At 48.6% G+C, this 22810-nt stretch overlaps 1 protein-coding gene across 1 annotated transcript in view; it reads right to left on the reverse strand.

The window, feature by feature from the left end:
* SLC26A9 (solute carrier family 26 member 9) overlaps positions 1–10176 on the reverse strand; it is a 33915-nt gene extending 23739 nt beyond the window's left edge. Inside the window, exons 1-7 of the mRNA XM_074977583.1 lie at positions 10052–10176; positions 6810–6949; positions 5454–5564; positions 4919–5094; positions 3929–4093; positions 2044–2196; positions 990–1072 (exon numbers count right to left, since the gene is read on the reverse strand). Of these exons, the coding sequence (XP_074833684.1) occupies positions 990–1072; positions 2044–2196; positions 3929–4093; positions 4919–5094; positions 5454–5564; positions 6810–6949; positions 10052–10176 (953 nt within the window). The remainder of the gene's footprint in view (positions 1–989; positions 1073–2043; positions 2197–3928; positions 4094–4918; positions 5095–5453; positions 5565–6809; positions 6950–10051) is intronic.
* Between the last annotated feature and the right edge of the window lie 12634 nt (positions 10177–22810).

Raw genomic sequence — 22810 nt, forward strand, 5'->3', positions numbered from 1 at the left:
CCAGATACCAATCCCCAAAGATAGTCAGGCACTTCCTGCTCTAGTTATTATTACTTGTCACAAGTAATAATACAAGCAGCAGAGCCAACAGGTTGGGTGGGGGGCAGCTCTGTACCCTAAAAAGTGGTGGGGTCTTGGGCAGAAAGGGGTGGGGCTGGGCTAGCCTCCCCCCACCATCCCTTCAGCACTGGCTGGAATGTATTGTGCATAGCTCCAGCAGCAATTTAAAAAATACAGGGCTTCAACCACAGCTGCACTGGCAGCGGCTGAGAGCTTCAGGCCCATTTGAATAACTGGGACACAGAGCAGTTGGCCCCTTCCCCTCCCTTCTCCTGCCATTGGTGGGAGTGAATGCAAGCGATATGTATTATGGTCATGCTTGGAGGCTCCAGCAGAGACTGTAGCCCCTACGTGCTGGGTGCTGTATACCCACAAAGTAGAAGACAAAGGAAGGGACAATTGTACAATCTACAACTGGGAAACCAAAACCTGGAATGATAAAATGACTTGCCCAAGATCACTCAGGGAGGCTGTGGCAGAGCTGAGAAGTGAAGCCAGGTCTCCTGTAGTCAGTCTGCAAACCCCCATTGGAGACACAGGTCACATCCAGCTCCTGTCCTGAACATAGCTTGAACCACAGGGGAACCCCTTTCTGCTCCCTTTCAGTGCCTCATGGGGGCTTTCTGCAGGAGGTTGTTTGCTAGGGGCAGAGATTTTGCTGAGGACAAGGCAATCACTCAGGCAGATCTACAGTGGAACCTCGTTAAATGGGGCAAGGGTCAGATTGGTGGGCAGGAAGACATGATGGCAGTAATAAAATGATGCCCCTTCCCCTTCACTCTTCCCCACTTCAGCAGTCAGGTTCCTTCATTGTCCCTCCCTTTTGTGGGGACTGTACGTCAGATTGTGGCATGTATGGGTAAGGGACTATCACTGGTCCAGAGAGAATCAGCACTTGGAAATGGAATCAGGCTTGCACCTGTACTTACCCCATCTTAATCTTCCCAACAATTGGCATGTTGTATTTCTCAGGCATGTTGCAGCCGCCAGAGACCGCAGTAGCGACTATGACCTGAAATCACAGAGCGGAAAGGAGCTGTAAATAGAAGCAGCACTGCCATTCCCTTCAGCAGCTTTGTACTGACCTAGCTGTGCAAGAGGAGGAGGAGGTAGCTAAAGTCAACAAAACAGCTAAGAATGAAATCTTGAAAGCCACATTCAGCCCTAAGTCAAGTGGGAGAAGCATCCATTCATTTCAATGGGAGTTCTGGGCATTTTTGCCATGGATGAATCGCGCTTACCCTCATAGACATTAAAGGAGTGCACTGATAGTCCAATATACAAGGATGAAACAAAGGCTGGGGGCAATGTTCACTGTAAGATGAGTGATTAGGTGGCTGCCCAGGAGAGAGTCAGGCACTGCCCAGCTGATTAGCAGAGCGCCACCACAACTGGATGATTGAATCTGGCACAGCCATGGCTGGGATTTGGGAATCCCTGAACCAAATGTTTTGACTCACAACCCACACAAGTTCTGCCATGAAATTCAGTGGGGTCGGCAGCTTCTAGCTGAGGTTTTGGGGTGGCCGTATTTCTGAAACTGAAGCCAAATTCTGGTGCCCTGATTCCTAGTTGCCCCAGATTATGAACCCGGGCAAAGTGAACACAGGGTGAGAGTTAAATGCAACCAGCTCAGAAGTGTATTGCTCAGTCTACACCCGCTTTGTTGGGGTGTAAATGACCATGTGGAGAAAATGACTGGTGCACTGCACCCCAGGGGTGCAACCTCCACATGAATCAAAACCAAAAACTCTATTTTATAATGACACTTCTGGCTGCCCCAAGTATCTACACCCTGCAGATATCCTTGGTCTGAAATCATGCCTCACCCTGTGTGCTTTGGAATCTAGGCCTTCTATCTGTCTGTCCTGGAGGTGCACCTTCCTGCAAAGCCTGGCAAGCCATGAGGAGAAAAGCCCCTTTCAGGTGAAGGTTGCTTCTGTTCTGATCGACAGAGGATGACACAATTTGGAAGTCACTTACTATGACGATCTCCATGGGGATGGGCACCCGGATCTTCTTCATGTATTTGACATTCAGTTCTTTCACAATAATCAGCAGCACCGTGCTGATCAGGGCAAAGACCAAGGAGGCCACGTTGGTCTTGGGAAGATTTTTGCAAATATCGATAAATGTCTATGGGGGAGACAAGAGACAGCAGTCAGAATACTTGAGAGGGGCTGCTTAGAATTCCAGTGAGCAAAGCAGACCCCCCCCCACCCCGCCCCTGCCCCTGCCCCTGCCCCTGCCCCACTCTGGCCTCCCCATGGACATATGTGAGCCACTGGTGCTGTCACACCTTCTGGCTTGAAGTGGTTTCCATCACATACATGGTTTACAGTTTGGTTCAATAGCTCTCATCCCTGTCTTACACCCCTGCCTCTATTCCCTGCAGTGGAGACCCTCGTGATTGGCATCAGTCAAAGGAGGGTGAAATGTGGATCAATGCCCTATGGATTTTTTTTTTTCCTAGTCTCCAGTTCTCTTCCACTTCTCCAGTGCTAAAACAACAAGAAGTACTGTGGCACCTTATAGACTAACAGATTTTTTGGAGCATAAGCTTTTGGGAGCAAAGACCCGCTTTGTCAGATGCATCTGAACACTTCAGTGGAGTGTGCCATTCTCTTAAAGACCTGAGAATTTGTGTCTTAGAACAAAGAGACTATAGAAACAGATTAGATAGAGAAATGTATGAGTTGGAGTTCATATTCAAATTTGACACATTAATGCTTGCTATGAACAAATACAACAATTACCTCACACATGACAAGGACTGCTTCCCTTCCTTTGATGCTTGTAATTATCTCAGGCAAGACACTTAACATCCCCCATCCCTCACCCACCTCCTTCAGTCCTGTGTATTCGATTTGTCAGTTTTTATTGCAATTTTTTTTGGACCTTTGTACTTCTATATGTCAGTTGGTATTGGAAATGCTATTGACCTGATGAAGTGGGTCTGTCCCACAAAAGCTCATCACCAAATTAATCATTCTGTTAGTATTTAAAGTTCTACATGACTGCTGTTTTGTTTTGTTGGAATACAGACTAACATGGCTACCTGTCTGTTACTGGACCAGACAAGGAAACCATCATTCAATACACCACCTCTGATGCTGGCCACCAGTGTGTCTCTAAGCTGAGCACTTGGGGGGCCACCCAGGAGAGATTGAGGTGCTGCCCAGTGGATCAGAAGAGCACCCCATCTGGCAGCCTGTGTTTCTATTGGTGGCATACATCTGTACGTGCCTCAGTGCACAAAATGTATAGTGCACATGGATGGAAAAAAATAGGGGGAACATTGGTGGCCAATACCAAATATATCAGAGTAAGACAGAGTGCTGGAACAATTTTTACAGGGGAGAAAGGGGCTGAGACCTGCTGAACTAAGCTGTAAATCCTGTCTCGAATGGAAATCACTTCAAGCCAGTGAGTGCTTCAGCACCTGCCTGCCCCCTCACCCCCGTTAGTTCCAGCACCTATGAAGGTGCAGAGGGTGGCAATTATGAGATAAGCAGTGCCATGGATCATTTCCTCTGACCATGAGTAGAGACGGGTTGATGCCCTGGAGCAAGAAGGCTAATGTTCCTTCTAAAACTCCCCCGAGGCCCATCAGTGGTAATAATTAAAACAATCAGGTCAGGGCTCAGCTCTGGTTGCGGTTTTATTTATTACAACGGCAGCACAAGGCACGCTGGCTATTAGCACTGTGAATGGAGCAGACAGTCGTGTGCTCACACCCTGTCACCCATCTGCTCCTTCGGCATTTATTCATTAACATCACCACACATTTGTCGAGGCAGTGGCTGCTGTGTGCTAGTGCCTGGGGCGCGGTGAGAAGTGCCCTGCCCCCAGCGGTGAGCTCACTTACATAAACGATGGCCAAGGGCCCTGTGTAGGCAGGAATTGTCAAGCCAAAGACATATTTGAGCACTGAGATGAGGATCTGGAGCCCTGCTGCGGTCATGAAGCCTCGGATGAAGGATTCTGAGAGGTAGATGGCCACAAAGCCAAACTGCACGAATCCCAGGCAGATCTAAGGATGCGTGGACATACAAATCACTGTGAAAACATACTGGGAACAGCCATGCCCACGATCGCTCATGGAGAGATGCTGCAGTGGTGCTGGGCAGCCACTTGGCACTGGAAGCTGTGTCGCTAGCTCAGGGCAAATCATGGCAAAGAGCCAATAGAAAGGCCCTGGGAGCATTGCGGGGATGGCCCCATGCAGCCCTAATCCCGAGCTGTGGTTTTGTGCCCTTGGGGCCACTCATGTTGCCTGGTGAGCTCGTGAGCCCATGACTAGCTCTGCGCACCTTGGCAACCACAACCTCCCTCCCTGACATGCCCCAAAAGCCAGACGCCTCCCGTGAGCACAGGCAGTGGAAATCCCGACTGTCTTTTCAGGGTCACAGGCTAATCCACTAGCACACACTGTGGCTCCTGTGGGCCTTGCCACATGCTTCATTTTCTACCATGCCATGTGTTCCCTTGCAAAGCGGCTTGGGAGTCAAACCACACCTGCAGCAGCTATGAGCTGATGGTTGTGGGAAAAGAACAGAGACCTCAGTGTGTCTCTTGTTCAGAAACGTTAATACAGGTTGGGTCCCGCTATCCAGGTTCTTATGATAGTTTAGGAGTCACTGTAGTGTCTGAGGTCCAGTGTTTCTGAAGTGGGAGGCCAGGATCACAGGACCCTTGAAACAGGCCCAGTTTTGCATCTGTGTGTCATTCCCTTCCTGAAAGGCGTATGTCTGACACAATCCCACTGCAGCTGACCTGCGTAACTGGTCACTGGCTACCTCCATGCAAGGGGTAAGCTAATACTTAGTTCAGGATGTTTGTCCAGAGATGTCCTTACTTGTATGATGGCTGTCAGACAAGCTAATGTTGCGGAGATCTCCAGTCTGGCTGCCTCCATGGCTGTGGTGTTGATGCTCACCTCGTTGGTGGAATCGTTAATGTATTGGAAATCAGATTCAGGAGCCAGTTCATGGCAGACATTCCCAACGATAATGCTGATGACAGCAAAGGTACCTGCAGCACAGAGCAATCACATGGGTGACTTACATGTGTACAAGGCATCCTTTCCTGGAAAGCATTAAAGTGGGTTTGGCACAGGGACTCGCCCACACTTGCAAAGCAGCTGGGAGGCTGCAGCCGGGCTGGGAAGCTGGCCGAGGGGGTCAGCAGCTGGTAACCCTGCAGGATCCAAAGTGGTCTGGGCTGATGGCCAATGGTGTGGAGGGAACCTGGGAGCACTGACCACCCCTGGTCCAACAAAATCTCTCATTTGGGACAGCTCAGGTCCCCAGGCTGCCAGACCTGGGATGTGCAACCTGTAACTGGAATGCAAGGCAGACAGTCAAATCTCAGACCCCAAAAGAGGAACTTACCTGGGACCATCTGGTGGATGCCACCTAGGATGAAGTATGGTATCAAAGGGAAGAAGGAGGAGTAGAGTCCATTGACGGGAGGCAGACTGGCAAGAAGAGCAAAAGCCATCCCTGAAAAATGCAAGCGAAATTGACTTCAGCTTTTCCATCTCAGTGACAGCTGCAGTTCCCAGGAATTCTCCTGCTAGGGCAGACCACTTACCTAGCTAGCTCAACAGCCTGCCTGTGACAATATACTAGACACTTCAGGGGAAGGTGCAAAAGGGCCTATAGTGGCCATTTGTGGGTTGCCATACCAAGAGAGCAGGATCTGTGAGTCTTCACAGGAACACAGGATGCTTCTAGTGACTCACCTGTTAGCAGAAGTTAAAAATCTGCACAAAGCTGCTAAGTCAGTTTGACTGGGCCTTTGTGGTAAGAGCAGCTTGTTAACTCTCCTAGGATAAGTGAAATAGCACTTTAAAGACTAGCAAAATAGTTTATTAGGTGAGCTTTCATGGGACAGACCCTCTTCTTCAGACCATAGCCAGACCAGACCAGACTCAATATTTAAGGCACAGAGAACCAAAAACAGTAAGCAAGGAGGACAAATCAGAAAAAGATAATCAAGGTGAGCAAATCAGAGAGTGGAGGGGTGGGGGGGAAGGTCAAGAATTAGATTGAGCCAAGTATGCAGACGAGCCCCTATAGTGACTCAGAAAGTTCCCATCACGATTTAAACCATGTGTTAATGTGTAAAATTCGGCACATGAACACATGGTTTAAATCGTGATGGGAACTTTCTGAGTCACTATAGAGGCTCCTCAGCATACTTGGCTCAATCTAATTCTTGACCTTCCCCCCCACCCCTCCACTATCTGATTTGCTCACCTTGATTATCTTTTTCTGATTTGTCCTCCTTGCTTACTGTTTTTGGTTCTCTGAGCCTTAAATACTGAGTCTGTTCTGGTCTGAAGAAGTGGGTCTGTCCCACCAAAGCTCACCTAATAAACTATTTTGCTAGTCTTTAAAGTGCTACTTGACTGCTTTTTGTTTTGATAGTGTATAGACTAGCACAGCTTCCTCTCTGTTACTAGGATAAGTGGTGTGACCCCACTGGTGGGAGGGAACTAGGGATCGAGCCAGGATGGCCCTGCAGGGATATCCAGGGTGAGCCAGGTTTGAGGAGAAAGCTTTGGCTGAGGGCTTATGTTCTGTACTACTAAAGCCAGATTCCAGGAAGGGGATAAAATCAGCCATTGACAGCAGCAGGTCAGAACTTTAATTGGAGCAAGTTGGGAATTTTCTGTCCTCCCAGCTACTCATGGGCGGAAAAGACTGCCTAACTCCCACTGGGGAAAGGAAACCTTGTCTTACCTTGTGGTACTTGAATTGTTCCGGCACTGATTCCACCCAGGACATCAGGCACAATGTAGTCTTTAATTTTATATTTGGGGAGCCAAGCAAGTATTGGAAACACACTGTAGATGATGAGTTTGAATCTGGATGGTGAACATCTAGAGAGGAAATATACACATGTAAAGAAGGAGGGTCTGGTTTAGAAGCATTTCTTATCATTGTGAGTTTTCCTATGCAGAGGACAATGGTCCTCATTTTCACTATCTTTTGTCTTGGACAGCCATTTACACTAGTGCAGAAGGGGTGTGAAGTATCACAGTCTGATGTGGCAGTGTTGTGCAGACACATCATGCTGGCTCAGGTGTTGACATCAGGAGAAATCCAAAGATGAACCAGGCCTTTTAATCTTAGCTGCTCAGTCATGATCCTCATAGGGCTGGGTCAGAACCACATACCCAAGCCATGCCCAAACTTTGGAGCGAATGCTGCTTAGATCAAAACTGTTCCCAGTTTTGTTTCATTTTTGCAAGTTGCCCCTTTTGTTCAATTCTGCTTCACACAGCAGTCCGCCTGGAAACTGGAAGTATTATCCAAATTAGCCTCTCACCAAAGCTTCGAAGGTTCAGATAACCCAGGATCTGGACCTGCCCCATGTTATGAGTGTGATTTTGACCTTGCAAAATAAAAGCCCAGCCAGTGAGGTTTAGCATAATCTGAACTACTGTTGGTTTGCCCCAGTTCTCATTCTGGATTACTAGGAGACTTGGATCACATACTCTTTAAAAGTCAGCAGAAGCAAAATCAAGTTACAGCTTTACTGATCACATCCAACAAACAACAGACAAATGTTGGAAGCAGACTTTAGAAACCACATAAACTCATTATTCTGGAATAAACCATTTTGGCAAACATAGGGCCTTGTGAAAACTCATTCTTCAGAAGTTGTCTTTGGTTGTTAACATAGGCTGAACAGCACACATCCTGGAAAAGGGAAGAGGATCACCAGGATCTGTGTATGACCCTAAATGTAGCGTTGGATGAGGTTTCTATTTTAGAAAGAGTAGATGAAGTTTCTGAAGTTACTATGGGGATTTAAGTATTGGAGGGGTAGCCATGTTAGTCTGGATCTGTAACAGCAATGAAGGGTCCTGTGGCACCTTATAGACTAACAGAAAAGTTTTGAGCATGAGCTTTCGTGAGCACAGACTCACTTCATCAGATGCTGGTCTCTGATGAAGTGAGTCTGTGCTCACGAAAGCTCATGCTCAAAACTTTTCTGTTAGTCTATAAGGTGCCACAGGACCCTTCGTTGCTGCTATGGGGATTTAGATACGTATCTCCTATTGAAATTAAAATAATCTCTTGTATGTACTGCCCCTGAACTGATATTAGGCAGTGTTTTATTCTAGTGCAGCAGTGGGCAATAAGCGGCCCATGAACCTGTCACAGTTCACCTGGGGTAGCCCCTGGTGGGCTGCTGGCACTTGATTTACTTGTGCATTTGCAGGTACTGCTGCTTGTAGCTCCTGTTGGCTGCACATGGCTGTTCCCAGACAAAGGGAACTGTGGGAAGCAATGTCCCTGTCCATGTTGCTTCCTGCAGCTCTCATTGGCTGAGAATGGTGACTGATGGTCAATGGGTGCTTCAAGTGGCTGTACCATCAGATGCACAGGTAAATAAAGCGCCAGCAGCCCACCAGGTGTTAAATCTGGTGAACCGCCTCTGGCTTATTGCCCACCCCTGCTCTAGTGGTCAGAACAGAGGATTTGGACACAGGGTTTCCCAACATTCTCCGCTCCTGCCTGTCACTGAATCTCAGCTTCCAATCAATCATATTGATCTACCAGTACATGCACAGGCTTCCTTAGTTAATGCCTGCAAAGTCCCTTGAGATGCTTGGATAAAAGATGCTTTCTATATAAATGTGAAGAAAAAACATTCTTACAAGTACCGCCAGGCTGCTTTCGTTGCTGGTTATGTGGCACTCTGCAGATGAATTCATTTGAAGTGTAAACCATAAGGCCATTTACCTTTCAATTACAGTTCAAACCTCATCAAATATATTCATTACCCCGTTTTGCTTAGCCCAGATTTGCTGATCTCCAGCAGCTGTGACTGCATTTGCTCCCTGGGGTGGTGCTGTTCTGTGCTTTGGTGAAGTGAGATACAGAACAGTTATGCCTTGGGTTTGCTCAAAGACTCTTTCTCCTGAAAAGGCTGTTTAGGCACCTGGACACCACCCAAATCTAAAGTCAATGTGCGAACAGCTCTGAGGCACCAGTGTGTTGAGTTTAATAAAGAATCACTAGCTTACGCGTTTGACTGTCCAAAGCTCTTGGACTACTGCATTCCGTGTTCAGAAATCTTTCCACTCCAAATATCTGTGCTCAGTTAGCTATCGGCATCTAGGGCCTCACTCTCAGTTATTCCATTCCTAGGCTGTGGACAGGGCCAGGACATGTTCGAAGAGTGTTAAAGTGTTCTAAGGCAGGGCTCTGCACTCAAGGTAAGCTAAAGTGGTCTTAAGACTGGCCTACGCTAAACCCTGGGAAGCAAGGACTAGCCATAATGCAATACACTGCAACCTTGGTCTTGCCTGTATTGCTCCACTGAAAACAGGGAAGATGCAGAGCCCTTACGCTAGGTCTGTGCCACCTGAGGAGCCCCCCCATACGGCTGGGGACATTTTCAAGAGGGAATCTCTGATTATTTCAAAATCTTTTTATGCTACCAGAGCTGCATGACACAGCCTTTGAACCACGCCTCCAGGGAGGTGAGAGGAGGTTGCCCCACCACCCTTTTTGCCTTTGAAAAATCTCTCTACTAACTGTGAAATTGACTAGAAAATAACAAAGATGTTGTCATTGTGTGACTGCCCACAGGCAGACTTGAACCTGGGAGCTCTGTGCAGGCACCTCTACAATTTCAGCTAAAAAGCCAGCTGCCTCCCAGCTAATGCCATAGAGGGCTCCCATTCTTCCTCTGTGACATGGCGTAGGCACCACTCCATGGGACAGTGACCCCCGCACAAGTGCGTGGGCTACAATGGCTTTGCCCCATGCTGCCATGCCCAGGCTATAAAACACTACAGGAGACTATTTATTTGCATAAAAACACGTTTCCTCTGGAATTTTTTAGTGGAAATACATCGATCACATTCTCTCTGCCTCCTCTTTCTGCCCCCTCAAACACTGCACTATTGAGGCAAATCTGACCTGGCATCAGGCTCCAACGGAGATTTAGTACCATTCCACGTTACCTGAAAAGGTTCTTTACTTTTTCCCCAAGTGGGTAACTTCTCTTTTTCTTCTCAAACTCTTCATCGAAGAGGTCAACGGAATATGCAGAACGGTCGACGATGTAGCGCGGTCTGGCTTGGTTCATCTCTGTGTCCTTCAGACTGTTCCAAGACAAGGCAAAGCAGAGGAAAGGAAGGGAAACTGGAGTGAGCAGTGCTGGCCTCCAAGTGAACTTACAGGACAAGAAGAAGGGAGACTGGGTGTAGCCTCCTTTGTCCAGGCATTTAGGAGTTCCCCTGGAGTATTCTATCCCCTAAATATCTTTCTTCCTTACACAAGGAGGCTTCCAGAGCAAGGGATTGTCTGTTTCCAGACTGGGCCACCACCTCTTGAACAAATTGGATTTTTGTCAGCTGTTTTATAGTGAAACTCACAAGTGAGGCAATGCGGTCTAAAGGAATGTGCACAGGACTGAGTGTCAGGAAGTGCAGTTTTAATCTCAGGTCTGCCAGTGACTTACTGCTCAGCCTTGGGAAAGTCACCTTCAGTTCCACTGAGCATAAAATGGGGTTAGTGATACGTCATAGCTGGGAGGATTAATTTAGCATGTCTGGGAAGCACTGCACAGTGGGATACATTTATTTTATGGGCAGCTTTCATCCAAGAGGTTCCAGCTACAATGCCTCATTAATTCATCTGTAAACATAACACCCTCAGCATTTCATATTTGCATTTAGAGTTAGTACTCTGTCCTTTTCAGAGCTGTGGACCAATATTTGATTTGTGCCAGAAGCAGGGTACAATTTTCTTTCACATAGAAATGTAGCAGTTGCTGACCTACTTGCATGATAATAATGCCGAAAAGTCCGGTTGGACCAGTCCTATGGAATATCTATGTGTCACCAGGGGAAGATAATAAGTCCCATGTCTCACTTTAGTATAAACAAAGCCATCAGAAGAGAGGGGAGAACCATTATGAACTGACGAGTCTGAGGATGGGAAGGAAGGATGCATAAATTTGAAAGAAGGATGTGGATAATTATTTTTGCCTGACATTTATTTAAGTATGTTTTGTCCCAGCACAGAAGGGCAGGAAAGAAGTTGGAATTTCAGGGGGCAGTGATCAAGAAATAAAATGCATGTTGCTGAAAGTTGGGAGCTGGGGAAAACTTTGGCATCTAGATGATTGGTGCAAGAGACTGGGCCAGGTTTGGATTGTGCAAAACCTTTTCAGTTGGTATTTTGGCTTCACAGAGCCAAAACCAGAGCTGGTTTTTATCCAGATCCCATTTTACCAGAACTCTAAGTTTTAGAGGAAACCAAATAGAGGATTCTGGAGCTGACTCTTCTGAGTGAAAGGTAAATCCAAAACGGCATGGGGTATTGAGTTTAGAACCAGGTGTCATTTTACGTCCACAATTCCGGGGGTACTTGCATAACACATTTTCCCTGTGCCTGTTTTTAGATTGTTTTCTGCTAGGCCCAGGAATATCCAGAGCTTCCATTGCAAACCAGAATTAAGGCCTTCTTTGTGTAGTAGGCATCCTTCAGTCTGCATAGACTATGGAGCGCACCCTTTATAGTTTCAATTGAGGACTTCATTTACGGCGTCTTCTGTGACTATGAAGACCCACACGAGAATGACAGTCCTTGCTGAGTTCCAGAATAAAAATCATTTCAGTTTCTGAATAACACAGTGGTAGAAGTAGCTCAGGGGTTCTTACATGAAGGACTGTGACACGAAGTGGGGCCATCAGTCATTGGAGGTAGTCACAGTAGCGCCCTGGGGGTGTGAAGGACACCTATTTGCTCTGCACAGCATAACCTCACACGTACGATATGTGTGCTAGGTCATGCTGCCTGGAAGATGCTATTTTGTGCTCCAAATTCCAGTCTGGGGCAGACCAGCTGGAAGTCAAAATGTCTGAAAACAGGCATATGGGGGCAATAAAGAACTGCCGCAGTTGATATTTCAGTCAATATCCCTGTGCAGGCAAGGCCTATCGGCAAGATGGAATAAAGGTATTGAGAGGAAAAGCTATGTCCTGTCTGCATAGAGGGTATTGTCAGCACTGCAGTCTGAGGAGCGATTGCTGCATGGTTCGATATACATCCTCCAGCTTTAACTAAGCCAACAGGGCAGATGAGGGAGTTCTCGCGTTGCTCAGCATCTCACACCACCACATCTGTTCTGCTAATTTTAGTCTGTGTGTCTATTGACCTGCAATCACACCTTGAATTGCCATTTTGACTTAGTGTTAAATGTTTTGGGCCTAGTTTGTCCCTGGTTTGGTCCCACTGACATCAGTGGGTCTATCTGGCCATGTGCATTTTCTGCATGGAAGCCCAGTCTGGGTTCAGAATAGAATTAGATGATCTCAGGAGATTGCCAAAATGGTAGCATTTGCATGAACAAAGGAGGTCAGATAAGGCCTGGTGTCCAGCATGTCCATGGGGAAAATCTGTCTATGCATGTGTTAAGGCCAAGCAAGGGCCAACGGAGTTGTTGGGCCCCTGGGCAACGAAATGCCTTTGCTGCTCCCAGCCTCAGTTTGACCCTACTCTGACCCTTGGCCTGACTGCCCTTGTTGGGATCCTGACACTCAGGTATGTCTCCATGTGCTGCAATCACACCTCTGATTGCAGTGTAGATATACCTTTAGAGGTCTCCAACTCTAACTCTGAGAACTGATGAGATCTTAGCCAGAGGTCATGGGGCTGCAGGCTATAGCTTTGTGCAAGTCCATCACACACGCCTATGGTAATCCGTGGTCCCAGCCTCCTAAGCTGTGCTTTTCCTCCAGGCTTTCTTCAAAGACAAAGGTTCATGCTCATTAGAACAGAGCTGGAAGGGCAGATGGGACTGGACCATCTCTGATAGACAGCAGCTTCCAGCTATCCCTGCTTTCTTTGCAATATTTCATCCCAGGCAGGGACATTATTGGGGGCAGCTGGGTGTTTTTCACTGGTTTTACTTTTCTGCACACTTCTAGTGCTGCCTGTATTGACTATTGTGGAATAAGCGCTTGTGAAACCCAGGAGCCTAATAGGTTGCCTGGAATGAATATCAACCATGGCTTGCTCCAGCCTCTACTAACTTGCAAAGCATTTTCCATTTGGGCAGAGAGGGATGGTAATGGAGACCAGTGCCTGGCACTATGGGAATAAAGCAACTTCCTTGTGCAAATGTTCCTTCTCCCTGCCTGCTGATGGAGTTGCCTGTCTGGTCAAACCTGAAAATATCATTCCAAGTGTGTTGCACACCAGACGATGCACACTCAGCTCCGATAGCCTCCCCGTCTCAGGCTTGGCACCATCCAGAATAGGTCCTAAACTTACTGGGTGAGATTGTGAACCTGTGGGAACCAGGATTTCACCAATAAGAATGTGCGCAGGGGAGCGATGTCACTGTTGGCTGAAAGGTAGCCACTTCTGGAGTGAAGTCTGGAAGATTTTAACCATGTGCAGCAACATAACCCAGAAGTCTGGGGCAGGAAGTGAAGGATCATGCACACAGCTGAAATGGCTAAGGAAATATAGGTCAGCAGCATGATGGGGCTGATCGAAGTTTGGCCAGGAAGCCCAGGTTAATAACACTTGTGCTGTGACTCATGCCACAAAAACTCTAATGATCACAGAGAGACAGACCAACAGTGCTGGGCTCTCGAATACCAGGGTGGGGTGTGGGTCAGTGCTGACTCAGAAGGCTGCCACTTACTGAAGGACCAAGACCATTTCCCCCAGACATGAGGCAGGACAGGGCAAGGGAAGGAGACAGTCATGGTATGACTGTGTGCCGGGAAAGCTTCCCTTCCTGCATCATAGGTCTCTGGTTCAGAACCTCCCTGATATCATCCCAGCTTGTTTTTACCATTATGAAGATAGGGCCATTTGAGAGTTGTCTCAGGCTCACTCTAAACACAGCCCCAGGTTTGACCTGAATTTCAGGGCTCACTCAGGAAACTCATTCCCTCCAGGCTCATTCTAGATTCTTTGATCCATACAGGCGTCACCTGGCTCCAGATCCTCAGCAGTGCCTAGCTCATTCTAGAAGCTCCATCAGTCCAGAGGCACTTCAGATTCCCAGTCACTCCCCACTGGACTTGTTCCAGACTTGCAGTTCACCTAGCTCCATCCCTTTAGATTTCCAGTTCCCTCCTCTCTCCCTCACAGACCTGCCAATGGGAAGGGGCCCGAGGCCTGGGGATTTAATAGAACCTGGGACTCCAGGTTGCCACCACTGCCATTATTCCCTGTAAGCTGTGCGCTTGTGTGGCTGCTCCGGAGAAATCCCAGTGCCATCCAGCTGGTTAGCAGCATGCCCACAGTTACCAGGGCATCAGCAGTGGATGGAGCCTTGAACCCTTAAACTGCTGCCAGCATCCTGCAGGGCATAGTTCAGGCTGCCCTGAGGCCTGGCTGGGGGAGATTAGACCCCAGCTGTGCTGCCCAAAGCTCTGCCCCTCCTTGCCCAGGGCCCTGTGCAGTCTGTGGCCAGCCCTACTCCAAAAGTAGGTTCACGCCACATTCTCAGTCCCCTACAGCTTGCTCTGGATACAGAGTTCCTCCTGGCTTCACACCAGATTCTCTAAGTCATTCCCACCCCGCCTCACTCCAGCTGCTCAGTTCCCCCACAGCTCATTCTGAAACCCAAATCAACGAAAGATCACAAAATTCCAGTTGCCCTGGCCTCACGTCCAGGTGTGTGAAGGGGCTCCCCCCACCCCAGCTTTATTTCTTGACCCATCACTCTCTGAGCCCTGTGCCCACCATGCCGTCAGAGCGACCACATCTGTTGATAATACCAGGCACTTTCGTGAAGTCCTGTTGCTGAGCAGAAGGGCTGGCAAACATGGGAAAAAAATAGTAGTAAACACAGTAAATGTGGAGGGGAGGGAAATATCCTCATGATCGAATTCCATCTTGAGCAAACAGGCTGATGAGGTCAGCATCTCAGAGAAAGTTCTTGAGTTGGCTTATCAGTGGCCTTGCCCTAGATCAAACAGCGAGCTAAACCTGCGCTGTCAGAACTAAAGAGCAGGAGTCACCTGATTGTGCAGTAAACAAAGGCTAAGCCAGCTGTCCTGAAAGGGTACCACAGAGGCAAGTGGGATATCTGGTTTAATACTCAGTTGGAGGTAAAATGGAGACATTTCAAGTACCCACAAAAATGGGATCCCAAAGGCAGGAAAAGGCTGTGCTGCCAACCATAGGTTTGTTAACTGGGAGTCAGGTTCTCTAAAGAATTCAGGTTCTTCTTAGATTCTCAGGAAGCACCACACTGAATACCCAGCTCTTCTGTAAAACCAGGCCCTTCCGTGTTTTAGGGGTGTTGCAGGGTGCTGGGTGCAATGGGAAACTGGCCTTGATTCCAAGTGAGGACATGGTAATCTGGGACTAGAGGGAGATTGAAAGGAAAAGGAAAGCTGTGACTCCTTGAACTATGACACAGAATTCTGAGCACGCTAAGGCCGGGTCTACACTAGACGTTAAAATGGGTTGTAGATTGGCAACAGCTACAGCAATTGCATCACTAGAATCGACTTATCTGCTGCCAATTTACGGTGCTGTCTTCTCTGAGTGAGGTCAATGGGAGAAACTCTCCTGTCGACCTCCCTTATTCCTCACCATATTGAGGAGTACAGGTTTCGACTGTCAACCCCAGATAATTCGATTTCATGCATCCCTACTCAGTGCACGAAATTGGATCCTGGAAGATCAACCCTGACCACAATGATCTTCCATGTAGTGAAGACGTGCCCTAAGAACTGAGGCAGAACTATTTCCCAGCAAAGATATGGAGCAGGCAAAATAAATGATCTCCTAAGGTCACACAAGCACAACGTATCAGCTGATTTGCAGTGTTGCATGGTGCCCTGGGAGCCCCTGATTGGTTAATTCAGGTCCTGCTTGTTTCAAACCATGCCAGGTGTGCCAAGCACAGGTTTTTCTCCTAGCACCAGCCTCGCTGCAACAAATGCCAAAGCCTTATCGCTTGTCCCTGCGCTGTTGATAGCTGTGTCTGGGGAGAGAAAGTCACATTGAAGTTTCCGCTTGGTGTTGATAGGATCCAACAACACAGAACAACAATTTGGTGCTGACAGAGTTGAGGCAAGAGGGCAACTTCAGATCCGAAGAGAGTGAATCAAAATGAGTGAAAGTTGGTGGAAAGCTGACTTTCTCTGAGAGCAGGTGAATTATAGCTTGTTTAACATATGGTCACATTCACCCCAGGTGTAAGTGAAGGGTCTTCAGTGGAGTTTCACAAGGGAAGAAGTTGGCCCGTTATGTTTAGGGAGAAAATGCACATCTTTTAGGTATAATTCTTTAGACATGATGTGTCTCACCCCTTCCCATTGGTTTTCTCCCTGATTCCTTAATGTCTCCATGAATTCAGAGAGCCCTACTCCTAGGCTGACCACATTGTTCTATTGCAAACATGGAACACTGGCCTCTGGGGATGGGGGCCTGCTGTCCCATGTCAGGGCTCCTAGGCAATGGGGGCTGCTGCCCCACAGTGAGACACCGGGGATGGGGGCTCTGTAGGGGGAGCAGAGGGCTGTGGGGGAAGACACCATCAGCCGGTGCAGCTGTTCCATTCCACTGGACAGTTCAGGGTAAGCCCCAGGCCCTTCACTTTGGGGGGTGGGACCCATGGGGCCCAGAGCAGCCCAGAGGACTAGCAGAGGGCCTGGCAGCAGTAGCAGGAATCAGGCTCACCATCATACTCACTGGTGTCAGGAAGAGGAATGCTGTGGCTGGGAGCCAGAGGAACAGAGCAGCCTGGGGCCAGGCCCCTTCTGTTGCATTACCTTCAGAGCCTGACAGCGGGAGAGTGGCAGCTGCTGGCTGCAGCCCAGCTCTGACGGCAGAGTCAACCCCCCAGCAGCACAGGGATGCTGTGGTATCTCCACCTTTACTTCTGTGCTGCCAACAGAGCTGGGTGCCCCGCCAACAAGTCCCACTCTTTGGCCACTCAGCTCCAAAGGCAGTGCAATACTGTGAGCACCTGCCCCAAATATAACATGTGACCCCCTTTTGGGTCAGGAACCCCAATTTGAGAAACACTGGTCTCCCCGTGACATCTGTGTCGTGTAGGGCAAAAGCACTCAAAAGACCAGATTTCATGGCAGAGACTAGATTTCACAGTCCACGGCAGGTTTTTTGCAGCTGTGAATTTGGTAAGGTCCTGTTCTTCAAAGGCGTCTTTTGCCTCTGGGTCTACACCAGGTAAGGAAGTGTTAGAAGAAACCACTGCACGCTCAGGACTCCCCACGCAATGTCTGCAAAACCTCATGGACCCATAATATGCCCATCACCAGTGAAAAGTGGATGCAACACCCAGGATTAGATCAGTTGGCTTAGTCCACAGTGCACAGGCATTGCAACTGCATCAGCTCATTGGAATCTGGTCCCCGTTGGATAGCTACCGCAAGAGGCCCAGCAAGCAGTGCTGCAAACACGGCTGCCAGCGGAGTGTGGGAGTGGAATAGCCTCAATAGCTCTGTTAGAGCTGCACCGCTGCAAGGTTGCCCTGGAGGCCATAAGGACAGACACGGGAACCAACCATGTCATGCAGTTGAGATGCCCTTGTGATGTGCGCTCAGCTAGCTATGGGTGTGACCCTGGAGAGGGGATGTGACTGTGCTGAAGAAACATGAAACAAACCAAACCTGCTGACAGCATGTGGGGTCACTTCCTGCTTTTCCCCTGTGATGTGGAAATTAAATACAAATAATTGGAAAAGCAAAGAATTTTTTGTGAAACCAAAGGGCCAGATAGTGGGTAAATTGGTGCAGCTCCACTGAAGTCAGTACGGTTATGTAGTTTTATCCCAGCTGAGGATCCAAGGCAAAGTGTATTTCTATGACACTCTGGAACTGGCAAAATTTCTTGCCCAAATTAATCATCTCACCTTTCCTAATACCTACCTGTTAGATTCTTGACATGCACACAGCAAGTTGGATAGGTTTCTGAAAGGTTGCAACATTACATTATTTTTTAGAAGCCAGAAATCTAATACATAGCCAGCCAAAAACAGAGAGACAAAACAGGCTGTTCCCTAAGGCAGAGAGAGGTACAACCAGCGTTCCCTGCAAGATAAGTGCATGGGCCTGATACCCATTGGAGAGAATTTCCAATGCTGCCCAGCTTACTAATGGAGCACCCACAGCGAGGCTTTGTTTCTATCGGGGGTGCACGTTTGCACATGCATTGGTGCACATAAAACATTATTCTGCCCATGAGAGGGAAAAAAATCCACACATGGATGGAAAAAATTCGCAGGAATATTGGGCATAATCAAATCCACTTTTCTGTATGCTGGATGTTTGGCAGACCAAGACCACAGATCGTTTATTTCTCCTTCCCTTTCTTTAGCCTTTCCTTTTGTTAGTCGATCACATGGGATCCGGGAGGATGAGAGGTCTGTTCTAAACCAATGCAAGTTTTTTCATAATATCTCATAAATCGCACACTCCAAGGAATGCTGATCAAACTTATTTCACCTTCCTTACTCCACCGTCACTGTCTGTACTCTAGTACCATCTAGAGGACTCAGTCAGGATGAGGCCCTATGATGCTAGGAGCTGTACATACACATACTTAAAAGTCCCTCCCTTAAAAAAATAGTCTTTTTCTATTTGTACTGCACTCATCTTTATATCCCAGTATCTCCTAGCATGACTACTTCCCACCCTCTCCCGATCTCATCTCACCAAGCCCAATGAGTTTACCTAAGAAATGTTTGTTCTAATTTAAATATCCACACTTTTGTCCACCTCAATCTCCAGTCCTGTTAAGACCCAGAGATTTCAGTGGTTGGCAGTGTTCCTTCTAATCTTTTCCACCAATGCGTGGAATAAATTTTAATGTACCTGAGGCATGTGTGAAAGTGCACCACCCATAGAAACACAGAACCTTGCTGTGTGTGCTCTGCTAATCAGCTGAGCAGCATTGGAATCTCACCTGAGCATTTGCCCAAGCACCCAGATTACAGGGAACACTGGAGCTTAGGCACTGAAAAGTTATGCTGTGTTTATTATGGCAGCATAGCCAAACCAGAACTTCAATTCCCAGCCCCATTCCCTCCAAGTGCAGCCAGAGTTTCACCCATATAAAAGTGCTCATTGCAGTATAGCTGTTTTTGGTCTGGTGTTGCAAAATCAACCATATAGCACCTTACACTGGCAAAACTGTGCCTGTGCTAGAGCTTTCACTGAGCTAGCCGTACTGCTTAAAACACAATCTCCCCCAGCTCCTCTCTAACCAATCCGTTATGTTGGGAAAACGTCTGACATCTAGACCAGAACTGAGACATGAGTGGCCACATTTTAAAGTGTCCAGTGGGAGTGGGTGAGGGCCTGCTAAAGTGACCAGATATCCTAGTATTAAGAGTTTTGTCTTATAGGCAACCAGTGCTTTTGTTTTGCTGGAACTTGCTGGTACTGAGTACCAGCATGTTGGCAACTTGAGCCATTGGACTGGCTGGGAGGCAGGCAGGGACAGGGAGCCGGCTGCGTGCCAGCTCCTCCTTTTTTTTTTTTTTTACAAAAAAGACACTGTAGGCAACTCTTTCCACCATGCCACATGCACATTTCTTCACGTCCTGGTTGTTCACCCATGCCATCTTGCCATCCCAGGGGCTGCACACTTGGAAAAGCTGTGCTGTAATAAGTGCTGTAATGAGGAGTGAGGATAGCCCTGCTAAAAATAAAAAAACCCGGGCCAGTGCCAGTCCTCAAACCTCCTAGCGGGCCACCGGGCACCCCTCTCTGGCAGGCCTCCAGGGAGGTTCCCGTGAGTCCCCATCCTGTGCATCTCCTGGCCCTGCCTGCTGACCTGTGTGCTCCCTGCCTCGTGCATCCCTTCGTTCCACCTGCTGCCCCTGGACAATTTAAAACCCCCTCCAGGGATCCCTGGTAGCACCACTGGTAGCACAGTGGGGCTAGAGCGCTTCTGGCCCAGGGGAGTCCTGTCCATAGGATGGTTTGGCCTGGCTGCCCCAGGCCCTGTGTTTGTGGCACCCTGTGGTGGCTGTCTCAACTGTCCTATGGGTGGGATGGTCTCCATGGACAGCTTAGCCTCTGGGGCCCTGGGTGGGCTGAGGCCAGCAGCAGTGAAGTGGGGTGACAATAGTGGCCTGAGAGATGGCATGGCTGCTGCGGTAAATATGGGAAAGGCGGGGACCCAGATCCCTACTGCTGTCCTGTGCCAGGCCCCTGATAATTCCTGAGTCAGCATCCCTCAGGGGGCGGGGGCTTGAGGGAAGGGGTTTGTTGAGGGGAGATTTGGATTAGAGGTGGGGCAGAGGTTGGACTTGGGAAAAGGGTAGGGACATCCCGTCAGGGCTGCAGGACTCACGTGCCAGCAGCTATTCACAGGCTGGATTGTGGAATAGCTCGGGTCATGAGTTTGAGACCCCTGCCCTAAGGCGATTAGATAGAACAGACTGCAGGAACCCAGGTAGGGCATCTGGGCCACACCTTGCCCCATAGCCAGATTGTCTCATCTTCTTGCCCTCAGCTCCTATTGCCCAAAGTGAAGTGGCCATCATGTGGCCCCATTGTTGCACAGCCACTGTGGTTTCTTAGGGGTGAACTGTTTGAGAAGGTTAATAGCTGATTGCCACAGGCAGGGGATCGAGGGGTGGGAGAGAGGGAAGCAAACCTCAGCAAGCTGCTCAGGCTCTGTACGTTCGTGGCTGCCACTGGGCCGGTGCCAATATTTGTTGTACCACTTCACAGGCGTTTCAGACCCAACTAACTATGCACTTGGTAACCGTACTAATAAGCGCTGTAGACATACGCCAGCATCTGTAGGTGAAGCCACATGTTGGGTTGAAAGGGGGTTTGTGAAGGAAAATGCTTTCATTGCTCAGGGCAAATTCTGGTCTCTGGTGTGAAGCTGGAGTAACTCCTTCAGACTCGAGGGAATAACTCCGGACTGTTGTACACATGAGACCAGTGTTTATCTCAGTCTTTCTCTGATTCGTTAAATAGCCGCCTTGCTCTCAGCCCTGCCCCGGGCTTTCAGAGTTCTGCTGCAGCCAGCCCCAGTCTAATGGTGGGAAGAAGTGGAGGTGGCGGGCAGGGTGCGTTTATGGAACCGATTTGGGGGTGCAAGGAGGCTTGAAGCCAAGCAGGAGTAGACATCAGGGTAGCCAGTGGGGGACCCAGCTCCTGCACTAACCTCATGGAATAAAAGATTATCTGGCTCCAGTGCAGCGCTGCTCCAGTGCAGAACAATACACTTATTGCGTCAGCACCACTCAGTGCAGGTGCCAGAGTGACAGCTCTAGAAGCTGACAGCTTCTGTCCATGGCTACCCTACAGATACAGCCTGTTGCCCCACACTGTGCACCAGACGTGCCCCTTAGGAGGCATCTCTAGGGCCTGGAGAGGCACTGATTCTTCAGATCCTCTTTTGTCCTCAGGCTGTCTGCTGAGATTGCCAGCTAGGGGGAGGGTGACCAGATGTCCCCATTTAAGGGCTGTATTTAAAGGCTACAGGGATCCCTCCCAGCCCTCTCTTTTCTCATGTGGTGTCAAGTAGGGGGCAGCTGGATTCTGCAACACTCACCCAGTTCTGGAACACTCAGAGGGACAAATCCTGATGGTACTGAAATCCATGGGCATCTTGCCACTAATTTCAATACCATCAGTATTTGGCAGGTGGAAAGTTTTCCATCCCAGCTCCCTTTCCCACCGTAGCTGGGTCTGGGAATTGCATTTCCATAGCTCTGTGGGAAGGGACTGAGAACTAACTTAAAAAGAATCAAGGGGAAGGTGAAAAATCTGCCCTCCCACTAACCCCCTCTGGCTATTGGTTCATGAAGCTCTAAAACAGCTGTTGCCCTTTGAAGAGCGCATCAGCAATGGAAAGTCTCAGAAATTAGGAAGTTTGCAGACTACAGCATTCCTGTAGCACCTGAGAATGCTCTTATCCAAGCAGACTGCTTTGAGCTTTCCAGGGCACACACCCACACTCCCGCCCGCAGGGAATCTGACATGACAGAAGGAAAAAACACCTTTCCGGTCATTGAGTCTATCCGCTCCAAAAGTCAGGGCAGAGGAGAGCATTTCTCTCCACCCAGAGTTTGAACCTAGGCAAGAACCATCTTTGCTTTCCATACCAAGAGGTTAATGAAAGCACTTGCTGGCTGACCAGCAAATGATAAGGTAAGTAAGAAATTCTTCAGGGACCATGCTGGGGAGGACACATCCCAAGGTTCTCAGCCCAGGCACAAGTCAGAGGTGGACAGATTTTAGTGGCACACAGAGGGAGAATTAATGCAACATAGTTTCCCTGACCATTGTACACAGAACTGGAAGCCGACACAGGGCCCAAGCAGGCAGGGGGCTGGGACAATCTCTAGGGGTTAGGGGTTTGTGAGCCATTGAGGCAGTTCCAGGCAGGACTGTTCTTTTATCAAACATATCAAAGGCTAGATTTAAAACACCCAAGCACCAAAACCTCCCCTACTTCCATCTGGGCACTGTCCCGCCATCTAACACATTTCATGGAGTACCTTCTGGTTTCTATCTACAGTTTCTTCTCTTCAATGTCATCCCACCCTCAATCATTCCTCCCACTTCTTGGTGTGCTAGTCAGGGCAGACATTTATACTCTCCCTCTCCCCGGCCATGCTCCTGTTATTTATTCCTTAGCCGAGCTGCACAAACTCCACATTGCAGACTGGGGGTGGTGGCCACAATGTCTGCTTGAGGCTGCAAACTCCTTGGTGCAGGGACTGCAAAGCCCCAGGGGCTGAATGGGTG

This window comes from Carettochelys insculpta, chromosome 26 (assembly GCF_033958435.1).
Source record: "Carettochelys insculpta isolate YL-2023 chromosome 26, ASM3395843v1, whole genome shotgun sequence".
NCBI lineage: Eukaryota > Metazoa > Chordata > Testudines > Carettochelyidae > Carettochelys > Carettochelys insculpta.